This window comes from Diuraphis noxia, unplaced genomic scaffold (assembly GCF_037042655.1).
Source record: "Diuraphis noxia isolate RWA-SAM2 unplaced genomic scaffold, SU_Dnox_SAM2 contig0002, whole genome shotgun sequence".
Classification (NCBI taxonomy): Eukaryota; Metazoa; Arthropoda; class Insecta; order Hemiptera; family Aphididae; genus Diuraphis; species Diuraphis noxia.
Window position 1 is genome coordinate 33322875 of NW_028301712.1, and position 27478 is coordinate 33350352.

The window sequence follows — 27478 nt, forward strand, 5'->3', positions numbered from 1 at the left end:
TAGTGACACGCTATTTTAGTATGCCTGTATTATAATATTCGTTTGAATTCCAATATTGTATTGTATTATTATCCAATATCAAATATTTTCCCGTAAAAGTGCTATTAGCGTGCTTTAATTAAATTCTATTGGATATGTTTTAATTGCTGTGTCAAATGCATTTTTCATTTTAAGCAATTAATTTGATTTAATTTGAAAATGATTCTCGAGTAGGTATACCTGAAGCACAAAACTATAACTACGTTAATTTAAATCCCGGACATACCTTTTTTTTTATATAACAACGTACAGGGTGTGATATCGATTGTTATAGTAATTTATTTATTTATTATGTTTGACATTCATAACAGTGAATATTGAAACAGCAAATGTCATATTTGTTCATCATAATAAAAAAATGATTTGGTGAATCAGTCTTTCAAACCCAAAAAATATTTCACTGACAGTTTCAATATTTATTAACATTATATGCAAATAATATGTATGATACAAACATTTTTCTATGAATTCACTGAACCATATGTACACCTTTATTTCTTATTAAAAAGAATTTATTGTTACTTTCAACCTTAACGTAAATTTTTTTTTTGATATTTAATTAGACTATAGAGCATTGTATTTATTTAATTTTTAGTAACATAGATTAACTAATAAGTTTAAATTAAAAAAAAAAAAAAAAAAAAACGCTAAACTAAAATGTTTAATTAGCAGGTTAGCGTCTAAATAATATTTTAATTCTAAGAAATTAGATACCTAGTACAAATACCTAATGTGAAATATATGAATAAATGTTGTAATAGTTTTAAACAAAATACTCATATTATTTTACATTAATGCGGAAAAATGTTCTTCACGTGTGTAAAGTGAAAAAATACCACACAGCAGTTAATATATAACTAATATTTATAAATTTACTATTTTACACAAACTACCATAATAGTATGTATTATATATATTATGTTTGATATTCGATTTCTCTCAATATCTCCCACATACTCGTTATTATATAACTATTTTAGGAACGTTATTATTACCTACCAATATTTGATTACCTTCTTCACTCGTATCGTATACCTATCACCTATTATACATGACGTATGTATTATTGCTGCATCCAATACATCAATTTGGTATGACTTTATTTGGGTTCATCTAAGTTCTTATAAAGGAAGATAAAAGTATTCACGTGTAAGTTTCAATAAAAGTATAAAAATATATGATATTGTATTCCTACTCCACTTTAAAACTTTAAACGTTGATCTCTACTTGAAATTATATATTTACACTAACCGTATCACTTAATTCCAATCTTGGTAACTTACGGTTCCTGCCACTTGATGATGTAAAAACATGTTTGTCTTTTGTGTCCTTTCCAAGGTTTATTGAGTACAATTATAGACACGATTAATATAAATATAAAATAATGTATTTAGATATTGACATGGATGTATGAACACTTAAACGAAAATCAGTTGAAAATTAAAATAATGAAGTCAAAAAAATCTCACTAATACATTAAAATGTTCTTATGAATAATAATTTATTTGTGTGCTAGTAATTTGATAGGTTGAAACAACAATTATCGTAACTGTATCTTCGATATTTTTAATTAGGATATATAAAACTTTTGAGGAACTTTTTACATTTTCAAGCTTTTTATAATAAAATGCTACTTTTACTCTGTAAAAAAATATTTAGAAATAGCATAAATTGAGCAAAGTATTTTGAAAATTATATAACCATGTTATTAAAGTATATTATGAATATTTGATGAACGTTTTTATTCTAAAGAATTATTCTATTTTGAACTAATGAAAAAATAATTTATAGTTTCAATACGGATTTTTCATTAAAATTTCCATTCAAACGCTTATTGAAAAATTATGTAATTTGTTTATTTTCAATAATTTTTAACTTTTTTATAAACGTCTTTTCTCCCTCCATAATGCCAACCACATCAAATTTGAATATCGAATCATTTTTACTGTTTCTTAATATGACGTCAGCCAAAGAAAAGTGTATAAATGAAATACATTTATCGTCACATTCAAAATCTAAAAAAAGATTTTATGTGACGTGTTATGAAAATCCAAACACACTAATTAATAATAATAATGTTAATTGTTTTCAGAATTGTATAAACTGTCTTATATTTACTTAAAAATCAGATTACATGATGATATGTCAGTTTAATCAATAGTCGTAAATTACGATAAACTATTTCAGAAATGCTCGTATTTTTCGTTTTAAATAAAAAAACAACACACACACAAGAACAATTAGCATTAATCTTCTAAATAGGTGTAAGAATATACCATTACTCAATTAAAAAATGTAATTTACGAGTATATTATTATATATATTAAAAAAAAAAAATGTCATAGAGAGATATGTTTCATTCATGCACACCCTGCTCACTGCTCAATCACCACTGGTGACATGCTATAATCAATAATATAATAATATTATGCTATCAATAATTTTAACATGAGGCTGTATTTTTTTGATAATTAACCGTTCTGTTTTGTATACCTATGTCAGTTTGAACCGAAAATGCGAATCATTCCGAACTTGTTGGATGAAGTGCTCAACGGCACTCAGTCATCGTCCTCCGCAGAAAAGGACGACGAGTTCTACAGTGCATCTAGCACCGAAGAACAGCCCAGGGACGACCCGAAGGCCGTGTTCACCGTGCAGGACACCGCACCTGAAGAATACGAGGACAGTGGCATGCCGCTGATGCAGTACACTACGTTGCCGAGCAGCTTTCACCATCACCACAACAACAACAACTACAACAACAACAATGACAACAAGACTAACAACAACTACGGAAAAGACGATGGTGGCGTGGAGGAGAACACCATTGCGGAAGCAGAAGACTTCCGGTCATCCGACAAGGACCGGAACACGGATGACGATGCGGATAACACACTGGAATGGCGTAACATCATGAAGCGGCAAGCACTGCTCGAGAACCTTCACCGAAACACCATCATAGCGAACAAGAGGTAAGTTTTGGGGCCCGAAGCTTTTATTATTTTAGATCATTATAAATTTAAAAATTAACTTATGATATTGTATAGTATTTATATAAAATAAATATGACCATAAATTTGTAATTGATACGCAACATGATAATATTATATTTCGATTTAAATCAAATCAATTTTTTCTCTCAAATTCGAAAGAGTTTTAGCAGATTTGAAAAATTTAATCAAACTTAATAAAAACAATGTTACTCGTAAGTTCCAAATAGTTTTACCTCTGTCAAGAATTTGTACCTATCAACAATTATAGTATTGACCATGGCTAAATAACTAGGTATGATCGCAACTTTGTGATACGCAGGTGTCACGGCCGCCACTGGCAGTGAATATTATCACTTCGATTTATCAGTTTACAATTATCAAAACCATGTTCAAAACAATATTCAAAGCAATACAAATACAAAATTGAAATTACAAATTATTATTTTATTTTAAAAATGTATTATTTAATAAAATAAACATCAAAGTTTGATTGAAATTTAAATTTAATGTCATTTTTATTTTTGCCACAAGCATCAATCCATTTAATACAATAATAAGAGTTTTTCGGGAATCTGAAAAACCTTATATTTGTATCATTTTTGTCATTGCATCTTTTTTTCGACCACTTTTACAGTCTTTTACCGCACACCAAGACATTTTAATAATAATTAAAATTGATAGTTGACAATATTATTAACGTCAATGACATAAACTTGCATGAATAATAAATAAAAGACTACAAGTGCTAAGATTGCCGCTAATTGTTGTTTATACAAATTAACTTGAATTATCTTAATTCATGGTTTTGAGTGGCAAAATTCAAGTGGATACTATTTTAAGACACAAGTTATATCGTGTTAGTTTTTCATATAAAAGGAATGGGATGAGGAAAATTAAATAACAAATCATTTTAGTAATAAAAACAATTTTTATTTTACAAGAATAGAACATGTACAAACATATTTAAAACCTACATATAAAACAAAAAAAATGAAAACGAACTTTCAACTTTCAATCAAGCTTTCAAGCTTTAAGTTTCAAGTTCCAAATTGAAAATTAATATTCAATCCAATATTACGGTCAAATATGATAACTGATAAGCGTAGTCGGTTATCAACATTATCGGATGTTTCAAAATCCAGTGATAAAAATCACTGCCAGCTGAGATTTCTTTGCATGATAAATCATGGAATGGTAGTACATGCGCAGCCCATAACGAAAATGCGTCTCAATGCGATCATACCTAGTTATTTAGCCATGGTATTTACCACATACATTTACTTACCGTAGGGAATGCGCTAGGGTTTTACATATAGGTTAAAATGAATTGCATTTGAAAAACACTTAAATATTTTACTACGTATCGTACCTTAAGTAATGTGAACTCATGAAAGTCTAATATTATGTAAACTTAGTTTGAGATAAAGCGAGGAATTGAGGAAATAAACGCTATTGTTACCCACTAAAGGTTAACGATTGCAATATTCTTAGTAACCAACTAGTACCGAAAATAAATACTCGAAGCACCTACACATTTAATGTCTAGAGATTATTTTGCTTAATGTATATGCTAGTGAGTAACTACAATAAATTATGTACCCAATAATAAAATCATTCAAGAAAAAATGTTGAACCAGTAAAATAAAACTATAAAAATGTAGTAAGCATACATATTGCGGTTTAACTTTAATGTTAATCGAACAAACATTTAATTTTAATAATTCTATTATTTATCCAACTGCTGTGTTGTTTTAAAATAAGTGTATACCATTGTAGAATATACTGTTCTTCAGAATATAATTTATAACTATTTAGTCAATCTTTTCATATATTAAATACAAATTAATTATAGTAATTAATTATTTATGATTGAATTTATGTCCATAGCAGTTTTTCGTAATATAAATTATTTTTGTAATTTGACGTGCAACTTGAGATATCTTTCATTAACATTTTATGGAGCTGTATATTATTATAAAACATTATAATTAATACATTATATATTAAATAATATAAAAAATATATAAACAAGTTTTATGACCAGACTTTAATCTGGGAATACATGGACAAGTATAAAATACATAGCTCTTTCCATTTGTGCTTCAATACCTACTTCGGTTCCTGGAAAAATTTTTGTGTCGGTGTCTCACGCTTTGTGTGTATATCAGACCATAATGAGAAATACACCTGAGATAGATGCATTTTAATAGTTGAATGAGATTTTATTTGAATGTTTAATGTAGAGATGATAGATATAGATTAACTAAATGTCATACATTTGCTTCACTTTAATAAATCGTATTTATTAAAAGTAATATCCGACATCAGTATGAGTTAATTATTAATGATTGAGGTCAAAACAAAATGAATGAACAAAAAATATTTTCGAATTCGTTATGTATAATATCTTAAACAATTTAATTACTTAAGTCTTAGGATGGTAATTTAAATTGTAATCCACGATAATATATTACAAAAATATATTATAAAAATTCCGTGTGTACTTATTATAGCTACATAATATGGCATTTACATTTTTATTTGATATATTATTCAGAAATTGTATACTTTTTTATTTTTTTATTAAATTAAAGTGTTTCTGATATACAAGGTCATCGAACTTATTGATATAATAAAGAATTTTTAACATCATTAAGTTGTAAAGCGTAAATTAATTACAATATATACATAGAAATTGTATACTGAAGTCCCTACTTTTATGAAAATAAAAATACATAGTTATAATTAACTTATACTTTTAAAATGTTATAAAAAAAGTATTTTAAAACTTTGGAATTTAGAAATTGAAGTATATAGTTTTAAATGCAAATTTAATGTGTTCATTATTGAACATTCAAAATTATATCTTAAACTATAACAATAATATGCATAAAGGACATATAAATATTATAATTTATAACGTAGAAAAGCAATTTCCTAATATAATAAAATATACTATAGGTATATATAGTTATTTAATTAAAACTGGTTTTCAACATTACATTACTACAATTTTCAATAAACATTTAACAATTTTTCGAGTACCTAATATTATTAATATTGGTATAATAATGTAATATATTTAAATCAATATAGATATTTATTAGTAATTTTTGTACCTAGATTAAAGCTTCTTTCAAGAAGATATGCTAAAAGTCGTTTCGAAGAGGACAGGACTCGAACAGAAATCGGTCGAAACTCGTCAGGTTTTGCCGCCGAACAAATGACCATTGACAGCGAAGACTCTTTCCAAGTTGACAATGGTTCACCACCCATTCCTTCATCGCCGACTGGTCTCCCAGGATCACCTACTTGCGATAACGAGTCATCTCCGACCAAGTCCAAACAGCATTTTACGTTCCCAACAGTCAAAGAAACAGACGAACCTACTGATCCGGCCAAAAGGTATAAAACAAACATCCATCATGAATAGTCAATGATATACAAATAAAAAATAATGATTTTAATAAAAATATTATTTATTTATCAATATTATATAAATTAACACTCACCAGGTGAAAGATACTTGCTGAAACGTTCAAATATTACCTCTTGTCGTTCTGATCATTTCAGTTTTGTCATATTTTAAAAAACATGAAATTGTTATTCTAAAACATTTATTTTAATGTTCAAATATATCATTGCTCCACGTTTATAGATAGAGGCTGTTACATTTAGTTGTAGGTTATGGAATCAAAACTCTCAGATTTGTATTAATTCCCTTCAATTTCAAGATTAAAGTATTGTAAATCCTCAGAATTTCGATATAATTATATATCTTGACATTACTATCCCAAAATTGATCAGCGATGTGTATGATTATGCAGCCTCCTACTAGTAAAGTAACTGCTATTAATATCACGTATATGAATTCAATAAACATGAAACAAATAAAAATCGTTGCATTCAAATGATTTTACTCTTCTCTAAAATGTTTCACTTTTCATTTGACCAACATTTAAACCTCTAAATAATTATAAAATTATTATATTTATTGATTTTATAATGATACATACTCCAATTATAGGTATTACTTTTTATACCTATTTAGCTTGTCATTTAACAAAATTTTGATATACTTATTCCATTTATTTCTTCATACTATACAATTAAAAGCATTTTAATACCATTTAAGTCATTATAATTTACAAACGAATTTATTTTATTTTTATAATTTAGTCGAAAAGATTACTTTTTAGTACATAGAAATATTCGTACTTTTGAGTATTTAATACGTATTTAAGTCTTTTGTAAATTGTATTCTAATTAATTCTTGTAATTAACATGAACATTACGCATAAGATATTTCACATTTAACACTAAAACACATCAGAGAATATTTCCTGAGGGAGATCAGAATTAATATAATATGAACTTTTGGTTGTAAATTGTAATATATTATTAAATTCAGTAACATGATTAACGTCATTAACGTGCAATATATTGTAGACGTCTTGTAGTTATTTGATTATTTCGATAACAAGACACACCTAGAAAATGTAATTCATGAACTTAATTAATTTTGAAAACATCTTGATTAAAAACAATTCACTTTATAGTCTCTGATAACAATATATATTATAATCAGGATGTTTTTTGAATAATAAATACACATTTCGCATGTTCCATTTGCTAATCCATTCATCAATTTATCACTATTTATCGATTGGCTTACTTGTTAAGTTTTAAAGTACCTAATTGTCGATTTTAGGTAATTAATTTTCAACATCCATTATTCATCTTATTTTGAAGCAGCTTAATTTATATTAGTCACAATTAATATTTACAATGTTTAATTAATAATAATGACAATTATTTTATTTTGACCCATAAACACAATAAAACTAAATACATTTAATTTACTTTCTTTATACTTCATTATTTCATTTGATTTAGACAAAAACACTAAATATGAGAAGTACCTAGGTTAAAAATGTATGGCCTAAGTTATAAAATTGTACTTTGGAAAATTGATAAAATAAAATTTTATCATTATGCTTATTTATATATAATTTGATTGATTAAACTATAAAATAAAAATATAATTTCAATATTAGTCAGATAAGAATAAAATAAAAAAAGCACTAATATTTTTAATGGAAATTAATTAAGATAATATAATTTATAATGATTTTTTATAACTCTACATTTTAATTTTCTTAATAAATAATAATATATTTTATATGAAACCAATAAAAATATCTCACTGAAACACACAGTGTTTGCCAGGATTTTTGTATTATAACTCATAATGTCATAAGTTATAATCAATAAAATTATATCTTAGATAGGTTAAGTTAACTACTTAATAATACCTAATAAACACTTAAGTTTGGTAGCTAAACTATTCAGATGTTATCCTATATTTTTATATGAACAATTCGGTATAAAGTAACCAGTACAATTTCATCAAGTGATCGTTGCAAATTGTCTTTAATTCCCTTACGTTAAAAATTTATGGTATTTGCTGCGTATCATGTGTATGATCAAAAATATGGAAAAAAATCATTGTATTAATGTTACAGGAATTATAATTAATGCATATTAGCAACATGTTATATGTTTCGTAACATAATATTTAAATGTCGGACATACATAATAATAATTTATTAAAAGCGATATTATACAACGTGTAAACTAATTTGATTAAATTACAAAGGTATACCTACAGTACAAATGTTGTTCACGAATATCATTAGATTAATTATTGCTGTGAAATTACGATATGTCAAAATTAATGGTTACTAATGATAGTATAATGCACTATATACGCTTTAAAAGATTTTGCTATTCATTAATAACAGTATTAAAATTAAATTACTAAATTATGTGTATTGATATAGAAATTCATTATATTATTTTCGACTATTATCAAGCGAGAACGAATTTATTTTGTTTGAGTTATTATGCCAAACCATTAATCGCAATAATTGTCTTGTTTCATTGAAATGTGGAGGAAAATTGATTATTGTATAATTAAATATGCAAAAATGCATTTTTTTTTTTTAATAGAAACAATATTTTGAATTATTTGTACCTGCAGTTTCAATAAAATAAATTGATTTATCATATCCGTAGTTCGAACTCACAAATTTAGGTTATAAAAAAAAAAAACAGTCATAATAATTATCGGTACTTATAACATTAAAACAAAAAATTCAAGATACATTTTCATTTTCAAAATCAGATTTTTAATCTTAAATTGTGTCTATAATTAAATTAAATTTCAGTATACCAAACATTACTATTAAATAATATTAATAATAATAAATGAGATGACAATACTACAGTACCTAAATATAAAGTATATATAAATATATAGTTGCAAATTGCAATGCAATAGTTCAGTCTTAAACGATCGTATTATCAAAATCAGACGTTAATCATTATAAAATTCACTATCAAACAAAGAAATATCATAATAACAGAGTGCCACTATTCAATATACGTATCAGCAGCAACTGTTGTTAAAATGTGCATTTTCTCGAACGTGTCAATGAACGTAGAGAATATAAATGTACGCACTCGGTGATCTTTTTTCTTGATTTCTTTGGATTTCGTCCGACCAGGTCAAATGCGGCCAGTCATGTTGGCTTTGTACCACTCATCTGCGTATTATAACTGATGTCTCCCCCTCCCCCACACTAGACAATTTTTTTACCGTTTTACAAATTGCATCCAAATGCACAGCCCACGCATACCATGACATCGTGGAGCACTACACATCTGTCGCGTATCACCAGTACGCGGAAATAATTTTATGCTAATAGAAACGATAATTCTATAATATTGCTTATCTATATTTTCAGTAACACCAATCACCATATATATATATTATTTTACGATTCTCAATTTTGTCGAATAAATCGTTGACGAATGATCGCCACGGGCGTTTGTGTGATTACCAGGAGACCGTCGACGGTGTACAACCGGACGCCAAACTGGAACAACAAGGAGCGGAAGGGCTCGGCGGTGCTGCTGGACGCGTTGGTCATCAACAAGAGCCAATCGGCTGCGGTGGTCATGTCGGACACGGGACAAGTGGCAACGATCGTCGTTCAACAGCCATCGCTGTCGGCCAACTCGCCGGAACAAGGGCATGAAGGATGTCAGACTGCGCCCGTCGAACTGCCGATTGACTTCAACCGGTGGCCCGACTTTGCCAACAGCATAAGTTCGCAACAGTATCACGACTTTCAGATGAAGTGAGTACCGCCAACACACTATTATGTCGCATGCAACATTTGATAACATGAAATGAGTTTCGCAGTCCGATACATCAGATTTTCAGTCTACGAGATGAGGTTAAATGTGTTAATCGCATCCAACGAATGGATCGTATCATTCGTAAATTTCGACCCACAACAAACGATTATTTAAAATTATTGTAACGTTTTATTTTTTTTTTTTTGTGCGTGGCACAGTAAACGATCACATAATATTATATCATATGGATTGCCAACTCACATATTTCAAGTTTATACGACGAATAATCATATTTCATATAACCCATCAGGATTCTGTTATAACTGCACAGTTTTCATTACTTGAATGTAATGTTATACTTTACAATCACTCATTATGATTGAGACATAAAGTTATTGAGAGAGGAAGGTAGTGTTGACTTTGAGAGATTGTCGGTACTTTTTTCAATAATAATATATAATTTTATATTATTATTTGTATTATTTTGTTTCGCAAAGTATTGACTTTAATTTTTAATACTTATGAAAATATTATTAAGTTTATGATAATTCTTACTGGGAATTGTGTAAAATAACGTCCATATATTATGGGATTAAGGTTAGGAGGTCATCAGTAATTAAATATGTGTTTATATTGTCAAGCATAAAAACATTTTACTAGCTTATTGGATGATCGGAATTCAATTTCATACAGGTTGATTATCTTCGTACCATACATATTATTATCCATTTATCATAGAGTTGAAGGACAATAAAAATTTATTTGAAACTCCTACCCCAATGTTTCTGAATTTGATGTGATCGAAACGATGTGTTTTTGTGAATAATAAATTATAAAAAAACTTTTTAAAAGGAATATGATAAAATATGATTGTGAATATGAAATATATTTTTTTTAAAGAGTACTTTTTTATTAAATAAACATTATTTTATAAAAAATTAAAGAGAAAACGAATTCATTAACTACAATCTATTTAATAGTTATTTCTATGTAAATTAAAAATTATTTATAAAACTTATAATTTATTTGTTATGATTTTCAAATATTATTAAACATGCACGTCATATCACACATTTTTCGCTAATACTAACACTTATAATTTATAATATTGCGACAAATAACACGACGTTTCACCTCGAAAAGTCTATCATGTAAGTATTTACTCAATTAACAATAAATCACACCCAACTCACCAATAACAAAAAAATATGTGAATAAAATAAAACATAAAATTTGAATATTTTTTTATACTAACTTTAAGTAAATATGTGTGCTCTGATATTAGTTTTAACCAACTCAATTTAAATAAAGCAAAACTATTTGTCAGCTCATGTCACAAGTTTTCACTTAAAATATTTAAAAAAAATTACAGAAAATGATATTCTATTTAAAAGAATATCTTACTAAAATAATAATCATAGAAGATACGACGTAATCCTAATTGAATTTAAAAATAGTGATTTCTATTTGTTAAAATCACATATATTTTTTAAAACTTAAATCTTAACTTCAAAACAATTTCATCAAAGCCTGTTAAAACATTTTTGGGCTTAATAATGTGGTAGAGATCGAAGTTTAGAAACTAAATAAAATCTTTTGACCATTATACTGAATTGTTTCTTCATTTCCACTTTTTATTTTCGTTTGAGACTATGAAAGTTATTGTTGTTCATTAAAGTGTGTAATGTTTATTGGCTTTAAAATCTCATAGTGTGACGTATTGAATTGCGATACTTCATTTTATCAAAGACTTTTTTTTGTTTTTTCGTACTTTACATCTTACTTTTACAGAATTGTTTACATCCTTTTCTTATATAAAAAAAAAATTAATTCTTGTGGCACATAATATTAATGTAGCATAACGTTATTTTATAAAATGTTGAACTATATTATTTAAATATAATTTATATGCTAACAAATTATAATCTTTATTTCGATCAAATCTCGCTAATTTTAATCTTTTTTTTTTTTTTATTTAGAAATACGCCTCAACTACTAGGGTTATTGGCGTTTAAGATATACATGTTACAGTTTAATTAATTTACATAATGATACTAGAGTATAAAGAAGAAAAGTATATGAGATAAATAATATGATATCAATAAATATATAGTTATATTTTTTGTAGAAGGTTCGTTTCTTTGAGAAGTTCTAGGAGTGAAGATGTTCTTTCCGTGTTTGGTGCTAGTATTTCACATAGGTTGTTGGGGAGCATGAGTTTTTCTCTGGCATCTTTTGTGAGGAGGCATTCTGTTAGAAGCAATTTTAATCTTATGTTGTGAGGTAGTATAACTTTAATTTGTACGATTTATGAGTGACATATTATTTCATGAACAGTTCAATCAAGCTGAGAATTATTTATATATATTTATTTTATCATTAGCTTATTTAATAAATTTTCAAAGATTTTAAATATTTTATCGTTTGTTCAAACAAAGAGATATTTAAAAAATATATATTTAGGTAAACATAAATATTTTATGTATTATTGTATTCAAATATATTAAAGAAAAATCAAATTTAATGATCCTTATTTATTTAATATAATTTTTATTTAGGTTCAACGCTAAAACTAATATTGACGAAAAATTTACATTCTACCCGGCCAGTATAGATTTTAAACTTTGATTTATATTTGTAGTGCACAAATTAGGTATATAATCTTGACTATTTTCAAAAAATAATTTGTATATCATATGTTATTGAATCAAAACGATTGGCAACCCACATATAATACAATAATAGCCATGAATTTGTGTGAGCAATAATCGCATTACTTGTATCTGTACGAAGACGATACTTGTGGTGTCTCCGTCTTACAAAACTAAATCATAGTACATTTTACGCTAGCAATAACCCATTTTACTCTGTAGTTTTAAAAATTAGAGCAAATCAACTCCTTATAAGATTTAAAGTTAGGATTATCTTCTAGGTCATCTTAGAGGATTTTATTGATATTAATAATTTTTGGTATGTTATAAATTATAATTCTTATTTTTATAATTTTTAAATGTATTAGAAATGCACAGTTGAAAGATGGTCATAACTCGCGTCTCGCTTCTTATTAAAAATATCAATAAGCACTTCCAATATGCCGAGGGAAAAAACCTAAAATTAAGATCATTCAAAAAATTTTCAAATAATAAATACCTACCTATTTATTTTATAAAAAATATATATAAATTAATATATTAAAACTATACTTGAAATCAAAATATATACGTATAATAATTATATTATACTAATATAACGCTTGGGTACTTACTTCGGCAGTACATATACTAAAATTGGAACGACACAGAGAAGATTAGCATGCTCCCTGCACAAGGATGATATTATAACGCTTTCAAATTATAAAACGGAATCAGTTTTTCACTTTAAATATTAAATATACATAATATAGGAATTGTTCTTGACAAAAATATACAAGCTTTTCACACATTTGACCTACGTTTATTTATTTATTGTTATTATTTTTTTTTTTTCAGAAAAACATCAGTTTTGACATGAACTGTATTTTTTTATAATGTAATTTTTTTTTCCATCACACTAAACTGTCCATTCATTTAAACTTTTGCAAAGAAAAAAGGAAATCATTAATCAAGCTTTTTTATAGCCACCGCCCGTAAAAGGACGAAAGACTCGCTTTACCCTGATTTGAAATGAAGGATTTGCGCATAACCTATATTTACAAGTTTTCATGTCAAATTTAATAATAGCATCATTTTATATTTGTGCATCTACATATTCTAGTTTTCATTTTTTTTATGCTGTATGCATTTTACGATGTGACTTTACAAAATTGGAACTACGGTTAAGAGCAATGAACTGTTTGGTTTTAATGATATAATATCCTGTGCCGCGTAATGATTTATGACTTGGCAAAAAATACGAAATGCCTATAACATATTTAATAGCAACATTAGTAAATTTCTACACCGACACGGGTTTAAAAGTCTTGTATAATACATTTAGCACAATATTAAAACGATATATTTTATTAACTTATTACATAAGAGGCTATAATATTAATTGCAAACGGATTTTGCATATTATTAATATTCCTCCAGAAATTACAATATAATAGGTACCTACCTATTTGTGTATTTCATTCTCAATTAGACATTCTACTGTAAAATAATTGTATGTGTGACTCACCTCGGCATACTCTGTTTGTTTTCAAATTTACATAGTACATTGCTTAATCATTTTAATAGGTACTGATAATTTTCATAACATTTGTTGTAATCAAGATATTCTAATGTGGATAATAGTGTAGGTACCTTTATATATTATGCATAAAAAGTTTTGGATTTATTAATTATAATAGATATAATTATAATTTTATTAATGGCTTATCTTACTATAAGAAACTTACCCTTATTTTTAAATTCGTTCTGTCGAAAATGAATTTTGAATTATTTATATGATTTATGATATGATATTGTTATGGTTGGTAAAGGTTGGTTTATACTGTACGATATATGTACACACTACACATTAATACAATTCACGGTAACATAAGAATCATAAGTTATACCATAAATGATTACATTATTATTAATTATTATAATTATTTATAATAATCCAAAATGAAATATTATAGAAGGATAGGATGTTATATATTTAAGGATATTTTGTATTTATTTTTAGTCCATCGAAAACAAATGATCTTCAATCTTCAACAAAAGAATCAAGTTTATATGGTTTTATATCTTGGTAACTTTGCATAATTCACCATCTTAAATCAGTATATTACAATGGCTATTATGACTTTATTTCGCTTAAAATTGTTTTCAATAAAAATACAAAAGTATTTTAGAAAGTATATTCATATTTTATATCACCGAGAATTTTTTTCCGCAAATACTTTAAGAAAAAAAACGCTGTCATACAAATATATAAATGTGTTCATGAATGATGAAAACCAACAATACCTATACTTACATAATATCGTTCAGTATATTCTTATAATTAATAAATTATAATTATAATTTTATGTAAATAATACCCTACAAATTCCTATTTCTCCATACATAATTTAATTCTATGTATTCACTACCTCAACTGATTTCATAGCTACTTTTTATATTTTTTACTAAATTACCTCTTGGATCTTATAAATATTTAATGAAAACAAAATCCACACAGAATAAAAATACGACATCATTTATCATTGTCAAACTGATGTTATTGTCAGTGCCACTTAAAATATTAAGTATACCTTATATTATTAAGTTAAAGTTGAATTTAATATAAATAAGTAACTATAACCAATGATTATTATTAAATATAATGAAATAAAATTGAATATCCATGTTTGAAAGTAATTAGCATTCTACAATGTGATTGTGAAATCGATACTAATCGAATTTTTCAAATGTATCATTCTATGGAATCTCTTTACCTTTTCATAAAACAGTAATTTTAATGGATAGCGTAATGGAAAATCATTTCAGAATCGAGTTTCCAATGAAGACTATGGCGAGTTTTTGAAAAGGAGACTGCGATTTCCTCATTTGAAATCGGTATAATAAAACAGTAAAAAACCTCTTTCTATCAACAATTATTACGTTTATCAGGTGGGTTGCAAATTCGTTTTATGGGTCATAAAACGGCCTTTGTAAAATAATAATATATATAATCATTTTTCTTCTTATTTAGAGTTTTTCAATGTTAACACTGAACATTGCAATTTTCGTTTGATAGCTATAACGTAATTGGTTTTACGTTTATAATTATGTTGTTTTTTTCTTTGTTAGATACAAGATAAGATTGATCAACACTAATTTATTTAAAAAAATTACATTTATTCCGTCATTTAGCAAAAAATATTAATAAACGCTTTTAATGTATCTGAATTTATAAATCATAAAAATCATATAATTCAATATACATATACAACTAGACTAATATCTAATATTATCAATTATTATTATTAAATGAAAAATTCAGATCTATTATTTAATTACGTAATGAAAAAATTGTGTTTCCTTTCTCAAACACATAAAATATATTTAATAATATAATATTTAATATTGTAGTCAGCCTAGTTATATGACAGTATAAGAATAATATGTTATTCATGAGAATGCTTACACAATTTTAATATTATATCTTTTAACCAACTGGAGATTTAAAATTAATCAATCTAAATCTATCCATACGACGTTAAGTTAATCCTCAGACTTGCCCCCTGTGATGATATTTCATTTATGGGACCTTAATTTCAAGTGCTTTGAATACTATATATTTTGGTTTAACCCTCAATAAAAGGCTGACCTGGGCTAAGCATATCAAATCCAAAAGAGTAATTTTAAATCAACGTTTACGTCTGTTAAAAAACCTCATTTATAATAACAAATATACACACCCTAGTACTAAACTACTTATTTATAAATCCTTACTTAAACCTATGTGGACATATGGTCTAACTATAGGGAAACGCAAAAAAAATTAATTTAAAAAAATCCAAACTTTTCAAAATATAGCACTACGTAAATTATTAAATTCTCTTCCCTATGTATCCAACCATATTATCCATACAGATCTTAAAATGCCACTAGTATACGATGAAGCAAAAATATATTATAAACGTTTCCACCTTTCTTACTATCTCACCTCAATTCGGTTGCTCAAAAACTTTCTACTCCAACAATTCTCGGTAACTCTCCAAGGAGGTTAAAACTTAAATGGTTCCGTGATCTTCTTGGCAACCAAACACGTTATAAAAATAAAAAATAAAAATATATATAATATATATACTACCTAACGAAAGTGTCACTAATAGGTGGCTATGTATAATGTACGCATGTACTATATATAATTTATGTAAACAATTTTTTTATTTAATATGTATAATGTACATGTTAATAATTTATATGTTTATAATATCTTATAATATGTTTATTCTTGTTTTATATTTACTTATTTTACTTTTAAGTACAGGTTGTAAATTTTATATAAAAAATTTTAAAAAAAAAGACATCATATAACAATTATAAAGTGTGCGGGGAAGGATTGTATGAAAATTATATACTTTGTTTAATCTTGATCAATATGGCTTAATAAATAATATATCATATAAAAACATAATATAATGTATTAACAGGAAGTTTAATCATTCATATTATTGTTATTGTGATACGAATACAGACATTATGCTTGACTCAATAACATACCTTGGAATTTTATTGAACTTATTTGAAGTACATATAATATATTATAATATACCTGCATTTTATGATGCTATATCAATTGATTCGTTTCGATTGTTTTGCTTTGAAATGCAATATATATATATATATATATATATACATATACATGTTTTAAATATATGCACACACATTCAAAATAAAACTTCAAAGTGACATATTATAATGACGTCCACCGGAATATATGAAAAACGTCAGGTTTCTAGGCAAAAAAAAATAATAAATTTATAAATACTAGTTTTTGAACAAATAGTGAACACACTTGACAGCTTTATAAATATTATATTCTCTATAGATAAATTTCGGAAAGTTTACTGAGACACTTTCATTCATTATTACTTTATGTGCGTGAACGTCATTGGGTGTACTCGTCAACGTACAAAGAGTCAAAATATTCATGGCGACGGAGGTTTTATAACATAATACGTTAAGTTTGAACGAACACGACAACGCCTCCTTTTTTCCAGTCGACATGCGTTAAGTTAATGGGTGCAGTACATTAAATCGGTGAAACTCTGTTAATGAACTGAGACCTATTAACTCAGCCTTGGATAACTAAAGCTCGTAAAATATATGTAACTTGGAGAAAACTATTTAGAAGTAAATTAATGTGTGTTATAAAAACTATCGAAGTATAGAAAAAAGTGTGTGCGGTATTAATTTATTGGTTTTTCATTAAAAAAAAATGAATAATATTGAACTACCTACCTATTAATTCTTTTATTTTAAATTCTAGTATTAGATCAATTACATTATGAATATTTGAGCTTAAATAATTATTTATATACATTTTATTTTCTATTCTTAACTAAGAAAATGTATGTATAATATCAAATATGTATACCATTTACAAAAATATCATACATGCAATGAAATTATTTTATGAAAAATATACGATTTATAGTTAAGAAAGACTTGAATCCATCCATTAACGGCACTTCGAGTCTTTGTACTAGGTACTTATGAATTAAAATTTTTACATAACAACCTATAGTAATCAACTGTACTCAAATATATTAGGTAAATCAATAATGTTTGATAGGATCTTATTTTACATTAACGACTCCTCGTGATGGATAATGTATACTCAAAAGATGTGCCAAGTGCCCATGGATGATTTATTATTATTTATAAACCACATTGGTACAATATTGTTCTATTATAATATAACGTATTTACTCGGTATAAAAATATATTCTGTACGAAAAATCATTCAAAGTTTATCGTATTGGTTACTTCACTGTGTATAGTAAAACGGCTGAAAACAAATTTTATTGGTTATTCAATATTTTGGAGGATTTTCATTTCTATTTGGCGTTTTTGCAACTGCTCGACATTCCCACGGGATTTTGTTGTCGAAAAGAACTACAGGGTCATTACAACATTTCTAAGCTATAATCAAAACGAATATATATCCAATATATTATCACTTTAAAATAGTTGACGAAAATGAAACAAAATAGTTTTTCTAACAAATATAATAGCATTTTTATTCGGTGAACAATTAAATTAAGTTATCAAACGTAAAATAAAATTACTATATGAAATTTGTTAGAAACAACAATACAAAACTCTATCAGTATAATATAATAAAATATACTAGCATAGAGTGTTGGTTAAAATAAAATAAAAATAAATTTTAGGTAATTATTGTAATGCAATATACATTAAAACATCAATTTAAACCGTAAAAAATATCATGAAGTTTATATTCTTATATTTACCTTTCATCAGTTTCTATCAGTTTAAATTTCATTATTTAAAATCATAAATGTTTATTTATTACAATGTTTGTATATGTTGATAAATTGCATTTGGTACATGCTTTTGAATGCTTACAAAATTAGTTAATTAAAAAAGTATGAAATACTTAGAATTATAACTATTATAATATAATATATTATGTTACAAATATGGGGTGATTAAATAAAATTATAATGATATTATAGTAGAATAGCAACTACACAGTTTTTTCAACATTACAGTTAAAAAAATATGTGCTATTGTGTTTAGTAAGTCAGATCGGAATTGATCAACCACTTACTGTTGATAGATTGTTAAATCAAAATATGATTGTAAATGTATTAAGGCAAATACCAAGTGGTGTATCGCTTGTATTATAAAATTTATGAATAATTACTAAAATATTATATAGAACCCACTTTTAGGTTCTTAGAGCGATGCAATAAAGCCTAATGGTTTTCCAATCATGATGGGTGTATTTTATTTCTCTGAAACCAAGTTTTTCCAGTATAAATACTTTAAAGTGTTCTGTGACATAAATAAAATTGATCTAAAATTAGATTTACATTTTATTTTGTGTGTGTCAAAACTCAACACACAACACAACATTCAATGAAAAAAACCAAATTTACGATCATCGAATTGAGTACCAATCAATATATTTTTTATGATTTAAACTTAATAAAATTCGAGTTTAAAAAAAAATGATATACCATCAAAATCACTGAAATAATAACGTTTTATGAATCGAAATTGTTACAATATATATAATATATACCGGGTGATTCTTTTATAATTGAACACTCATTATTTCAAAAATTATCAATGTTTTTGAAAATATTTTTTACATAGTTTCAAGTTGTTCAAAAACCAACGTTTTTATTAAAAAATTATATTTTTTATCCTTATAATTTTTTAAGTTTTTTACTTTTTTGAATGACAAAAGATGTTGTATTACCAGGTTAGTACCTAACAACTACCAATAAAATTCCATTTACAACACTAATGTATATAATATCACAAAGTCTTTTTTTAAGCATTTATAATTGTAATAATATTACATTTTTCAATAAATTATAAATTTAAAATTTCAGTTCAAAAAAATGTATTCGTAAATAAATGATTTAACTGTCGTACACCTTAATCATTTGAAACGTAACCAATTATTAAGACTTATTTATATGTGCTCAACCGCATAATCCTACTGTACCCCTAAGGTTTAGAAATTCCAAATAAAGAAGAAAAAAATGTTTTTGTAGATCTCTAAACACACAAATAGATGAATAATATAATATGTGCCTAATAGATTTATGAATTTGTGCAGATAATTGAAAACAATAATATAAATTATACATTACTATGCATTATAATCACTGTATCTAACAACCGATTTAAAGTATTTCTATTAATTATTAGCTGGTTTATTCAACATATTTTATTAATGCGTTTTGAATTACAAGGAACTTATAAAGGTCGTTTGAAGAAAGATCGTCATGTTACGCTTGAACATCTTATATCGTAAAAATTGCTCAGGAAAATGTGGTTTAACACTCATTGTTTTGTTTAATTTCCAGGAAAAAAAATATTATGTGAAATATTGTATGAAATGTTCAAATATTGAATGTTTAAATTGAAAATTTAAACGATGTGTAGTCTATATTAATTTTTGATCACGTAGCTATTGCAGTTGCTTTGATTCTTATAATTCAGTATCAGATACTTAAATCATTTTAATTGTGTTCTGTAGGTATGGGAGTCCTCATCATAGCCGATCACAAAGTGTTCGGACGCCTGGCAGCAAAAGCACGGTACAATTGCAATTGGGACCCAACGGTATACCTAAAAACCGTTCCAACCAACTAACCTTGCCACAACAGCGGTCTAGAGTGGCCAGTATGCCAAATACTGGTGTTGAAGAAGAATATTATCGGATCCGACAGTTTTCAATTTCTGGCAAAGGGATCATTAACCGAGGAGATTCATTAAAAAGTCGAAGGTCAAAATCCAACAATAGTGTTGCATCCAGCAATTCTAGGTAAGTTAAATTACATTAAACTAAACCACAACAATTTCGATATACAGGGATGGATAGGACTATGGGAATACGAAGGTTTTCTCCAAACGATTGTCGGTAGTCTCAAGACAAAGAGACACTTAGTTTTTTTTTTATTGACATCATTAAAAAATGTAACCTTAGTCAATAAAACATTTTAATTTTCCTCATCGCTTAACTTTGTGAATGTAAATTTAATTTCCAAACTTTCTAAACATAGTTTTCCACACCGTCCTAAATAATATTTTTTCTAAGCCTAAGAAACAATGACTATGCGAAATAATAATTTTTGTAGATCGTGTGTAAATATTTGCGTGTTGTGACATTTTTACGATATCCGTATGTAGCCATTCAAATATGTTTCCTAATACAAAAACATGTCTAATTACCTGTGGTTATGAATATCTTTTATTCAGGTAGTCATTGCTAATTTATATCAATCGTAGTACATTTATGTATTTTTTATTTTAAACAATTAAGTACCATAATATATTTTATAAGCTAATTTATTATTATTATTAATTTTAAGTATAATATGCATATTGCGTACGCATTATAATAATGACATCTTAAGCTTTCTGATATCAGTATAGTATAACATTAAGCAAATTTTACACGTATCTCGGAAAATAGTCAGCTAGTTCATGTATAAGACACATATTTTGTTTTTATTTCTTCAAACACTTAATTTATTATGTTCAGAGATCGTCGATTGCGTTCCAGAATAAGGTTAAACAATTTTTGCTTAACTTTTCTGTTTTCCGATTACATCCTATTCTGTAGTAATTAAGTGCTAAATACACCTACATTTATTTTAACCATTTATGCCTTCCCAATGTTTTTATTACGTCCATTAACCGGATAGGTATAATATTTTTCTGAATTTTTATATTCTGATTGCATCTAATATATTGGGAAATGAATAGTTATAATGAGTAATTATTTTTTCAGTGATATTCAAAAAAATATTAATACAAAAACAAATAAAAATCAGTAAAAATAGTCAATCAGTAATTTAAAATATACATTTTTGGTCAATCAGTGTTAAAAAATAATCATTTAACAAAAATAAATAAAAATCAGTCAAAATATATATGGTTGAATGATTAAAAAATACATCCTCTTGTCATTTAAAAAGGGGATTATTATAATAATTTAAAAATGAATAAAAATCAGTCAAAAAACAACTCGTATTGAAATAGATCTGCATGCACACCATATGGGCCAAATGTACTAGGTATATTTGTATGTTTAACGCTTACATACAACAAAACGAAATTGAAATACAGAAAATATATGAAAAAAATCGTTTACAATCGACGATCTCCAGGACGCAATCGAAACATAAAATGGTAGGAAAAAATAATTTACTTATCAGACTCGCGTTCCAAACACAGAAAAGATTTAAAAAGTTTAAATCAGACACAATCGAATGACGTCCATCGTGGGACATATTTACTCTTTTGTAAGTCATCACTTATTTTTCTTCTTATTTTTAAGCAACTATATTGGATCGATCACCTTTAGTCAACATCTTCATTATATGGCTCTCTCTCAAATATTCTGTTTTTAAACATTTAAGTTTTCAAATGTATTAAAACAATTTTTTTATTGTGAAATTATGTGTTTTATAAGTACATTGTATTGTTTTAAATGCAATTAAATATAAACTATTCTAAATTAATACTCTTTATAATTTTATATACATTTTGGATGGCCAGTTAAAAATATAAATGTTATAAGTATTTTTTTTTTTTTATTACGGCTTCAACGTAGCCGGGTTCAAATATAGTTTACATTTTAAGTTTAATATTTTAAAAATATGTAGGTACATTTATCTAATGATTACAAATATTATATAAGAATAGGTTAATACATATGATAAAGAATAAAATTAAACAAAACATTATTGGTACATTATATGAAATACTTAAATTTGGTTGTATAGGTTAGTTATTTTAAGAAAATACATTAATAAATTAAAGTTTTTTATTGCTATATTGTCTTCGAGACTTGTTGGAACAGGAAATATTTTTCTCTCTTCAGTTAGGCGAGGGGATTCAAGGATGAGATGTTTTACAGATATTAAAGAATTAAAGATGTGTTGCAGAATGTTTTTACCCGGATTTTGGTCACGAGTATTAGTAAAACTCAATAATACAAGGAATAATATTCAATTTTAAATGTATATAAGTATTATATTTAAACAAGAAAATTTGCATTTTTTCAAAATAAACTTTATCATACGGTAAATTTTTATAAAAAAAACTGCTTTGTCAAAAAAATATTAAAATTACGTGTAAATATTATAAGTTACAAAACTGTAATGATAATCATTCAATATAATGTTTTACCAAATATATTAAATTGATCGATCGTGCAAATATCACAAGTTATACGTAAAAACTAAAAATAACTTTTATTTATAATGAATACAGTATGGAAAATTTATATGGTCATTATTTTATATAGACATTTGATTACACAAAAAACCATTGGCCTTTATCATCCCTGAATTAATTACCTCAGCAGGAGGTTTATTGTAATTTTATTTCTATTTGATTTACTGTATAATGTAGTGAAGTCTGTTTTTATTACACAATGGCTGCGTAACTGCTTTGTTGCCAAATCACTGTAATTCCTCAATACCTTTAACTCTGACGCAACGCGTTTGCATTTTGTTTTTTTCTATTATTACTTTTTAACTGTCTCAATATAACTAATACTTTTACAATTTTGCAACCAGTAATTTAATATCTTATTTATTAGTTGCCCGGTTGGTCTTTGAGATCTTCCAAAATGATATTACCATGAGATAGGAGTGTGGTATACATCTTGGTTTGGATGTTATTTTGCAAATTTTGAATTGTAGAGATTCTTTGCTTTTATTCAGTTTGTCGTGAAACTGTATTAATTCATTTTTTGATGCAGAAAACCATCCTGTTTATGTGTAGGTAGGTTAAGTTGGCTTAAAATCTCTGTCCTATTGTATTGTATATCAAATTGGAGAGAATTTTATCTGATGAATTTAGCCGTGATTTACTTAACCGTAATTTACAAACTTTTTGATAATTTGAATTTTCCAATTTAATTTTTTGATTAGTTGTGTCTCTAAATACTGAGCTAATTTTGTTTTAAACGAAAATTCTGTTCATTATGCATCTGCTGGTTCTATTTAATAATTTTAATTTACCGGACTTATACGTCATGATTTGTGAACTCGTGGTTGATCAATAATTTAATTTCCAACAATCCTTTGATACAACACCAATTGGTTTAATAAGTTATCATGGTAATATATATACTATTATAGCGATTTTTGAATTAATAATGAAATTAGATGCAGTATTAAAATACTATTCAAACTAGAAATCTACACATCGGTAACTATAGCTAAAGTTGCATATTTTGTGCTAAAAGTTAAGCTTATAGGCCTAAATTATAGTAATAAAGAACTTATAAAGTGTAAATTGATTATTTTCGAAGATTTAATTAAATTGGTTTACAATATGCATTAAGTACATACGAATATGTATGACTGTATGATCAAGCCAAAGTTCCTATATCATTGTTAAGATTTATTTTCCATATATTATTTCTTAAAAACAAAGTGCATTAAATTCAAATACTTTTCTCATACAGTGGTTCTTTCTAAAATTTAAACTTAATTTATTCATTGAAAAACACATTGTTTTAATAAAGCTAATTAAACTAAAAAACTTTTTAACGAAATAACATCATTTAAATATTTTAAAAATTAACTTTAGTTTTTGAAGAAAAAAAATTTAAATATATTTTTATTTGCATATTTTAAGAACATTGATACTTTTTAGTAAGATAAGTTATTCTATTTTTTCACATTTAATTAATATTTATTAAGTTATAATATAATAGTTATAACTTAAAGCTTATAATATTCAAATTTTTAGTTTTGTATGTTTAAAAGATTTATTTTTATTTTTTATTTATATTTATAAACTACGATAACTATAACCAATAAACATCATATTATACTTCTAAAATTTTATAATTTGTTTGAGTATTTTTAATATACAGTTATAAATTCAGATTTGCAGTTTTGAATAAAAAATGCCTTCTCTTTTTTTATGGTTTCACATTTCCAAAGCAAAATTGAAAATGCAATGCAATAAAATTACTTAATTACGTACTTTACGACAAAGACAGGTGTAATTTAGAACTATTCACTACAATACTTCTTGGAATTGGGCAATGGTTATAAATTTATAATATTTCATTGCCATTCCAGTTGGTACCAAACCAGACCAAATGTAATTAAATAATTCATAGTATATACAATACATACGTATACACACATATATATATAATATATAGTATTTAATCATCAGATATTTTGAGTTATTAAAATATATTATTAATTACATTTATTGTACATACATACATATATTATAACACATACAATTTAATCAACTCATATACGTAAAATATATATTATTGGTAGGTATATATATATATTTTTTTTTATTAGAATAAGCCTTGGCAGCAAAGGATACTGGCTGACGTTTGACAATTAACAATTATATAAGATTAGTCTGATTAGTTATTACAATGATTTTGTTAGTACATTACATATTATGGTTAGTTGTTTACAATAAATTTTCGATTTCTATATCTTTGATGAAGCTGTAGGTATATTTTATTCAACTGCAGTTCAAGATAAAATAATGCAACTAGAAAATTACCAAGTAGGAGTGAAAAAAGTATACTTGAAGTACTTAAGTTATACAATAGAGATCTGGTTCTTATTACGAGAATACCCTTTTTACAGGAAACAGAATACGTCCATCAATACCGACGTTTTCCTGGAAATATAGATATTTTTATGTAATCGCTAATCACTAAGCCAACAAATTTTCCACACATCACAGAGAATAATATTATAAACAGGATAATTATTCAGAATACTCAAGTTTATATTATAATAGTTAATAAGACATTAAGGTTCATGTAGATCCTCCCGAATATTGATTCCCAAATTTATTTTCCTCAACGTATATATTTGCGTACTATTGATGTTTGTAGTATACTTTTAATAAATATATTAAAGGTACTTCTTAATAAAAAGTTCATTTAAGTGCGTGATAAATAAACGCCAAAGAAAATATATATTTTTTCATTAAAATGTTTTTTTTTTAATTTTTAGATAAAAACTATCATTATTTTATTTAAACTTAATAAGCCATTACAAAAACTTATAGATACAAATAAGAAATAAAAATTTTGTAAAACGATTTTAATTGGATCGATCAAATGAGCCATCCAAATCGTTAATGTATAGTTATTTTTGTAAGCAAATTCTATACAAATAAAAAAAAAATACATTAATTAAAAACTGAATAAGTATAATATTTGTTTACAAAATATACATATTTTGAAAATATATCGCATGTATTTACTATAAAGCTAAAAAATTCCAATTAGCAAATTAATTAAAAAATGAAAGGCAATCATTTTGAATTCAATTTGTTTTATACCAAAAAGTAAAGGCATTAATTTAAAAACGTTATAGAATTCTCACTAATATATTTATAACTCAATGATTTTATTTTATTTTTATCATATTTCCAAACAACTTTCCGTTTATTTGATTCATTTGAATACATACAACCTAACAAGAAACAACAAAACATAAATATTTCAATAAATTTTCCCACATTTAATAATTAGGTAAATATCTTTTTTTTTTATTGAACATATCTGAAATCAGTAGCAAAGGCCATTAGTCACACTTAGTATACACAGTTTTATTTTTAGATTTTATCATACAAATTGGTTTTTAAAAATTTGAGAATCCTGCGTTTGCGATGGTGGTAGCTGGTAGCGTTCGGTCCGAGAGTTGCGTCCAGTGTGATGAGTACGTTTGAATTTCTTCGTTTATCCACAAATTGATGGCATTCGGTGATAATGAGGCAGACTGTTAGTTCAGTTCCACAAAAAATGCATAGTGGTTTTTCTTCTTTTTTCATGTGGTATCTATGTGTAAGATGGGGGTGGCCGATGCGGAGTTTGTTTATGATTGTCTTATTCCTTCTACTCGGTGGGAATTAGGTAAATGGCTTATAAAACTACATAGTATATTTTATTCAAACATGCGTTAAGTTCTATATAATATACTTCGTATAAAAGTATAAATCGTATTAGTACAATGTATATACACAATACGCATACACGTGGTTTTATAAAACTAGATA

General features: G+C 26.0%; 1 protein-coding gene and 1 non-coding gene across 2 annotated transcripts in view; both read left to right on the forward strand.

Annotated features, from left to right (window-relative positions):
- The window catches only part of LOC107165281 (uncharacterized), a 253096-nt gene that overhangs the window by 172774 nt on the left and 52844 nt on the right, over positions 1-27478 (forward strand). The window contains exons 4-7 of the mRNA XM_089220731.1: positions 2542-3011; positions 6156-6437; positions 9941-10237; positions 20943-21230. Of these exons, the coding sequence (XP_089076857.1) occupies positions 2542-3011; positions 6156-6437; positions 9941-10237; positions 20943-21230 (1337 nt within the window). The remainder of the gene's footprint in view (positions 1-2541; positions 3012-6155; positions 6438-9940; positions 10238-20942; positions 21231-27478) is intronic.
- LOC149058365 (U6 spliceosomal RNA) lies at positions 13496-13594 on the forward strand. Its single transcript, XR_016190645.1, has one exon. It is a non-coding gene; the product is annotated as a U6 spliceosomal RNA (small nuclear RNA).